Source organism: Ursus maritimus, unplaced genomic scaffold, assembly GCF_017311325.1.
Source record: "Ursus maritimus isolate PB19 unplaced genomic scaffold, ASM1731132v1 scaffold_15, whole genome shotgun sequence".
Classification (NCBI taxonomy): domain Eukaryota; kingdom Metazoa; phylum Chordata; class Mammalia; order Carnivora; family Ursidae; genus Ursus; species Ursus maritimus.
In genome coordinates this window covers 5,283,807-5,291,348 of record NW_024423897.1, presented here as the reverse complement: position 1 = coordinate 5,291,348, position 7,542 = coordinate 5,283,807, and the positions used below count along the sequence as shown (strand labels likewise).

Sequence of the window (7,542 nt, the reverse complement as noted above, 5' to 3'; positions counted from 1 at the left end):
AGAATTTTCAAACACTGATAAAAATATCAGATTTCATATTTAAGAAGCCTTAAGAATCCCAAGCAGGATCACACACACACACACACACACACACACACACACACACACACATACACACACACAGTTACATTACACTCAAACTGCTGAAGACAAAAAAGAAAGAAAAAATTTAAAGCAGCCAGGGGTTGGGAGGAGATGTATAACCTTCAAAGGAGCAGTAGTCAGACTGACCGCTACCTTCTCAACAGAAACAATGGCAACCAAAATCAAGGGAAAAGATTTTTTTTTAAACACTGAGAGCATTTTTTTAAAAAGACAAAATGGAATTCTATACCTAGCAAAACTATCCCTTAAAAAATATAGATGAAATAAAGATGTATTAGTGTTAACAAAGGCTGAATTTGTCACTAGTAAACCTGAACTATAGGAAGTATTGAAGTAATTTTTCACACTAAAGTACAGTGCCCCAACTGGAAGGGTCAATCTTCAAGAAGAAATGAAGAGCACCAGAAAGGAGTGACTTTGACCTACTTTTGTTCAAATAAATTCTCATTCCAATGGAATCATTTGGTGTAAAATACAAATTCATATTAAATGAAATATAGGTAAGAAGTAGTAAAGAGGTGAGCTAGAATTCTACAACTTAACACCATCTAGACATTGTCATTTTAATTTTAAGCCAAATAAAATTAAAAAGAAAATGGAAGTTGGACTCTGGGAGTCAGGGGTCAAGGACAGCAGTTGGCATGAAGGAATCAAAGGTTATGGCTGATTGTGCATGGCAAGTGGGTGTTCAAGGGACAAGAACAGTTGTGCAGATGGGGGCATCAGAAGCCACGGGCAATAGTTGGGTTGTAAGGCTTCAGGATCAACAGAGTTTGTGGGAGATATAAGAGCCAGGGGTCATGGCTGACAGTTGGGTTGTGGTGGTTGTGTCAAAGGGGAGATGTCAGAGGTTACGACCCACCTGAGGTAGCATTATCCGTTCAAACTTCCGTGCTTGGGGCGGTTGGGATTCCCGGTTCCCCAGGCTCCGCCCCCTCGGGCCCGCCCCCCCGCGCGCCTCCTCCGTCGCCCCGCCCCGCCCCGTCAGGCCCCGCCCCGTCCGGCGCTTCAAACGCAGAGGCCGCGCGGCGGAGGCGACGAAAGTGTGAGCAAGCCAGCGGCGCAGGGACCCCGCGGGCGGCCGGGACTTCCGCGGTGCCCGCCTCCTCTCCCTCCCCTCGGGCGCTCGGGGCAGCCGGCCGGCGCCGCCTCCCGGGAAGATGGCGCTGCACTTCCAGGTCAGTGCGCTCTGCGCCGCGGGCCCCCCGCTCCGCCGCCCCGGGAACCCGGCGGGACGCCGCGGTCTGGAGACTGAGGGCCGAGGACGGCGGCGGAGGCCGCCAGCCAACTGACCGTCGCCTCGGAGCCCCCGCCCCCTCCCCGGTCGGAGACTCGGGCACTGGCCTGGGCTGGGCTGCCCACCCCGGGCCCGGGCCCGAGGAGGGGATGGCCCGTGCCTGGGGGTGGCGGGTGGAGGGACAGGGGCCAGGTTCGGAGCTCGCCCCTCCGGGAAGGTGCGGATGCTGAGGACCCGCTGCGTGGGAGCCCGCACTCCTTGCGCGGGGCTTGGCGCGAAGGGCGGCTTTAGCTGCGCCGAGGCAGGTGGGAGCCTGGTCGGGCGGGACCAGCCTTCCCGCCGCGTCGCTGGCCGCTGCTCCATCGCCAGCCTCCACACGGTTGGGATGCAGTTCGAGAGGGGGCCAGGGTCCCCCGAAGGAACGGCAGCAGCGGTTGGATGTTTAATTGGCTAGAGCGGGCAGGGGCTGTATCTGTAGGGAGTTGCAGAGTGCTTAGCAGCAGCCTTATTGGAGGAGAAAATGGGGGCAGCGTGCCCGAGGAGCGCGGAGATAAAGATGGGATGCGTGCTTGAGGAGGACGGCTCACGTATTCTCGGGCTCCACTGGCATGTGCATCCAGTTACTCATTCAACAAACATTGATAGAGCTCCCCACTGTATCTCAAGCACTGTGCATAGTTCTGGGATAAAGGATTACATCATCTTACCATCCCTGCCCTCGTAGAATTCATAGATAATTACAGTACATGTGAAAATGATATGGTAGAATTAATCACAGGATATCATGGAAACATTGAAGACGGGCAGTCAACGGCGCGCGCGCGCGCTCGTGTGTATGTGTGTGTGTGTGTGTGTGTGTGTGAAGGAGTGAGGCAGAGGTTCTCTGCTTCTCAGAGGAGATGCTTTGAGTTTCTTTGAGCTTCCTTTCGTCCAGTTATGTATTGAGTTCCTACTTTGCTAGGCACGGAAGACAGCTCTAGCGAAATTATGATTTCTACTCTCAGGGAACTTGCAGCCTAGTGGGTCTTGAAAGAATTGTGGGAACCAGCCAGGTGGAGAGGAGGGGAAGAGTATAGAGGCAAAAGGACCCTGTGAACGATGGCGAAGACTTGTGGAAGAACATGGCACACTACGGGAAGTTTGGTCTGGCTAGAGCATAAAGTTCATATGAAGTGGAAGAGAGAAGGGGAGGCTGTGGATGGCAGGAATGACCTTGGAGGGGTAGTCAATTTCATAATGTAGTGACTGTGTCTATGTGTTAAGTTCCTCTTGTAGACTTCTTTGGACTGCCTGTGGTCATACTGACTCATTTCTTATTTATTGATTCTTTCAAAGATCTTTTCTTTCCAACCAGCCACTCTCTTGCCAGGTAATTGACAGCTCCAGGATTTATAGACCAGGAAGTAGTGAGCCCCACACATTACCTTTTGACTCCTTGCCTTATCTAAGGGTGTCCAGGTCAAAATAATGTTATTTATTTCCACTTTGGTAAACATGCCCCCTGGGAAATTTTTACAGGAAGAATCTTACAGGGGGACTTAGGGGTTGTAAATAGGTAATCAAGTGTTCATAGTTCAGGTGTAAATCTTGAGGGTAGACTGCAGTGGAAGTTTTAAAGTGTTCAGATTTAGAAAGATGTTGCATAATAGTAAATCCCTCTGTCCTGGAAGACTTCTTCATACTTAGGTAGAGTGTTGGAAAAATTAGCTGCTAATACCAAAGCTCCCTACCTATATTGGTTTCCAGGAATGTATTTCACAGCAGTTCGAGAGTGTAGTTGGACAAATAAAAGATCAGTTTTGAGAGCTAGAAAAAAGCCAAAAAAGCTCCTGAAGTATTTCTAGCATATGAGACCATATTCTCCAGTCAACTCAAGGAACATTTGTTAATAATGATAACCGGTACCTAGCATTTTGAATTTTCACATACTTATTATAGATTTTGAGTTCCACAACTAGTTAATTTGAGAGGTGTGCATATATGTATATTTATACATTTTATTCTTGAAGACACTAATTCTTAGAACAGTTGTGACTTGCCCAAGGCTGTAGAGTTAGAGTAGGCCTAGTAATTAATAATTCCATATTCTTTCATATAAATATCTTACTGTCACCTACTCACCAGGGTAGCTCGTCAAAAATTACGCCATTAGGGTGATGTGTAAAGATGTGGACTTGTGTAAGGTGAGGTTAGGGCACTTCTCCACAATTGTTTTCACATCATGGCATACATAAAAAATGGTAATTGTCTTGTTCATTGACATAAACTCCTCACAGCCAAAAGCCTGGCTGCCTGGAGGGCAGGAGGGTCAATATGCCAGGCATACCATTCAAGGTACATACATTCTGGTTAGGGAGCTGTGATTGAGTTAGAGTACTTTGTCCCAAAGGAAGCAATGGATCTGGATTATCATCTGAGAGGAGACAGTCCAGATTGGGGGGGAGGAAGGCAGAGTAAGGAAAGATAAGAGTTGGGAATAGGTAAGATAGAAGAATTTTAGGTAGAACAGAGGGATTGAGATGAGAATCAAGAGATAATGTCAGGAAAAATTTAGAGTACTCGTTTGGTCCATCTTTTTGCTCTCAGAATTGTTTCAGAACCAGGGACTATGGCTATGCTTCTTAATACCCAGCCAGGCTACCTGATTTGATCTAGATGTGATTGTGCACTGTTGTATTTGAACATGATGATAACATAATGGGAAAGAGGTTTGAGAAAGATCATGGCAGTATGGACTTGAATGGGAGAAACTATAGGTAGAAGACCAATATAGTTTATAATTCATCACGAAGTGGAGGATTACTTAAAATTTATTGTGAATTTGCTATGTGCCAGGCACTGGGTTAAGCTTTCTGTCTTCTATCTTACTCTTCATGGTTATTTTGGAAGGTGAATATTAACTGCCTGCAGTTTCAAAAGCAAGGTTTAAAAAAGTTAAATTATTTGCTTGGAGTCAATAAGGGGTAGATTCTAAAGCTTCCATTCATTCCCAGGGCGTTGGAGGCCACAGGTAGAAAATATTATTCTGTCCCTCTGTTGTCATAATCATGTAGAGGTGTTGAATCTGAGTCTCTAGATAAAAAGAATTGTTAGGATTTTGTGACAAATTAGTTATATACCAGGAATTAGCTAAACTGTGAGGTTTAAGGGCATAGTTCACAAGACTGCCCTCACTTCTGACACCAACTGCTTATTTGGGGGTTTCCTAGAACCATGCTCAGGTTTGATAGTTTATCAGAAGGATTCAACGAGTTCACTGAAAGCTGTCATATGCATGCGGTTTATTCCTGGGAAAGTACACAGGTTAAAATTGATGAAAAGAAGAGATGCAAAGGGCAGAGTCTGGGAGAGTTCCAAAACAAAGCTTTTGCTGTCCTTAGGACACGTTACTCTCCCAGCCTATATGTATGACAGTATGCATTGAGTATTGCAAACTAGGGAACTTTTTATTGGGGCTTCATTACATAGTCATTATTGACTATTGATTGCCCTCGTGATTGATCTCAGTCTTTAGGCTGACTAATACTAATGTGATCCAAAGCCCTCACCCTAAAGCACATGACTGATCTTTCTGGTGTGGCCAGCCCCCAACTTAAGACTATGGAGTGTGTACACCCCAACTCCGGCCCCTAAACAAAAACAGGCCAGTCAGGTATAACAGAGATTAACCTTCCAGATTCTGAGGGTAAAGGCCAGACTTTTCTTTGGGTAAGGCCAAATTCTTAACTATATAAGAGGGAGTAAGGAGAAGGAAGAGACAAAGCTAACATCAAAATTGTAAATCTAGATCCTGGTCTAGACCTTAGAAATGACTGAAGACAAAGAGCTACTTGAAGTGGAAATCTGTGGTAAATATGTTCAATTCAGTTTCTGACATTTTTGGGTTGTTTTTAGCATCTTTCTAAATTGCCAAGAGGAAGAAATTGGTAGATACAAAGATGGTGAGCAGACAGGATTGAAAGTATGGAGTAGGACATCGCCTGCCTCTCTCCCTGCAGCCTGAAGTAAAGGGTGGCAAGACGTCAGGGTGGTAAGGAGACAGCATGTTCTTGAGGTCTGTAGATTTGTATTTATTCGGCTCAAAATTGAACTCCACGCTTGATCTTAAGCAACTTATATATATATTTGATCTCTCAGCCTCAGTGTTTTTTTGTTTTTGTTTTTTTGGTCTTGAAATGGGTGTACTACAAATATGTACTTTGCAGGAGTCTACTTTTCAGGATTGGTTGAAAAATAAAAGATGGAAATACTTGTAAACTGTAAAGCTCTAAAAACAAATACTATCTAATTCATTAAAGAAGGAGGAGTTCCAAGACACCCAGGAATAAGCCTTCAGGTATGCTAGGAAAAGGTAGTAAAGGGAAGAAGAAACAATGATTTGTGGGGAAATTAGTAACTTCAAGATGAAAGTGTTTTCTATTAATGGTAATCAAGAACCTTAATTCCAGATGACAGGAAAGATAAAGAGAAGTAATTGAAAAGAGTTTTAAATTCAGTTGGGGTGGGATTTTTGTGGCCCATTGATTTATTTTTTATTATTAGGGGCCATTTTTTCCCTAGAACAAAAGCCATCGCTTTTTTTTTTTTAGCTTAATATTGAGATGTAACTGACAAATAATAAACAGCACATGTTTAAATTGTGCAGGAGTTCTGACATATGTTTACACCTGTGAAATCATCACTAAAATCAAGATAATGAACATATCCATAACCCCCCAAAGTTTCCTTTTGTTTGTTTGTAATCCCCCATTGGCGCTCCCCCATCCTGTTCTGCTCTCCTCCCTCCTTGGCCAAAATCTGTGGTCTGCTTTCTATTCCTATAATACCTTCCAGTATATACTCTTTTTGTCTGTTTTTTGTTTTACTCAGCATCTACCCATTGATGGATACATGTGTGAGAATTACTGTATAGAAAGAAGTCACATCATTTAGGGATTAATTGTGTGTCAAGCGCAAAGACTAGAAATGAGTTCAGAATAACTTGGAAGATCTTTTAGGCAGAGTTATGTCATTGTCTCTTATGCTGTGGAGTTTGGATGCTGTCTGTTTATATTTGATAGTTACTCTTTGGCAGTTGATGTCCAATTCTAGTTGTTCTACCTGTTAGTTATTTTTATGGGCTTCTAATATTGATATTAAGCCTTGCAGGAGCTTTAATAACTCAAACCTGATTTGTCAGCAAACAGAGAAGGGATCCATTTCTCTGAGGCATCCTAATGTTAACCATATGCGTAGACATCAATGCGTAAAACTAAGATGCAAATTTATCAATTTATTGTGAAAAATAAAGTCTCTCTTTATAGATTCTCTGGAAAGTCAAATGCTAATCAGAAGATTGCTTGGTCAGTCAGCATTCACCACATTGTGAGTTTAAGTGTTTTAAATGTTTAGATAATGCCTCTCCACCAGGGTAAGGATCTTTGTGGATGTATCCTTTTCTCTAAAAAGATATGCCTGGCATGTGTTTCATTATTATCATTACAGAGAAAGAATGACTTGATTTCCCCCCCTTTGTTTCAGTCTTTCATAAGAAAAAGTTCAAACCTTTCCTTTTTTACCTTGTACTGCCTTTGAGTTAATACTTTTTGAAATACCTTTGGAAAGAAAAAGGTAATTTGTAATATGTTTGACTTAAACGAATGCTATTTGAATACACTCCATATTTGTTCTTTGTTGAGGTTCTTTAAATCAGTATAGCAAAACAGACAAAATAATTTCCAGAACTTTTCCAGAATCTTTCCAAATAGGTTTACTTAGGTACCACTGAATTAATATTAATATTTGTATTAGTTTCCTAGTACTCTTGTAACAAATTACCACAAACTGAAAAGCAACAGAAAATTATTGTCTTTCAGTTATGAAGGCCAGAAATCTGAAACTAATATGCCAGTAGTATTGGTTCCTTCTGGACTCCTTGAGGGAGAAACTGTCCCATGCCTTTCTCCTACTTTCTGATGGCCACTGGTAATTCTTGGTGTACTTTAGCTTGTGGATTCATTATTCTAGCCTCTGCCTCCTTCTTCATCTGATCTTCTCCCATGTGTATCTTTGTGTCTCTGTATCTCACATGTACTTCTTTCTTTTATGAGTCATTAGATTTGGGGCCCACCCTAAATCCAGAATGGTGTCATTAAGATCCTTAATTTAAGGATTTGCAATGACCTTTATTTCCAAATAAGGACACATTCAAAGGTACCAGG

General features: G+C 42.9%; 1 protein-coding gene across 1 annotated transcript in view; it reads left to right on the top strand.

Moving 5' to 3' along the window:
• The first annotated feature begins 1,252 nt into the window (after positions 1-1,252).
• Positions 1,253-7,542, top strand: part of RANBP17 (RAN binding protein 17) — a 320,296-nt gene continuing 314,006 nt past the window's right edge. Inside the window, exon 1 of the mRNA XM_040630304.1 lies at positions 1,253-1,283. Within this exon, the coding sequence (XP_040486238.1) occupies positions 1,266-1,283 (18 nt within the window). The 5' untranslated portion in view covers positions 1,253-1,265. The remainder of the gene's footprint in view (positions 1,284-7,542) is intronic.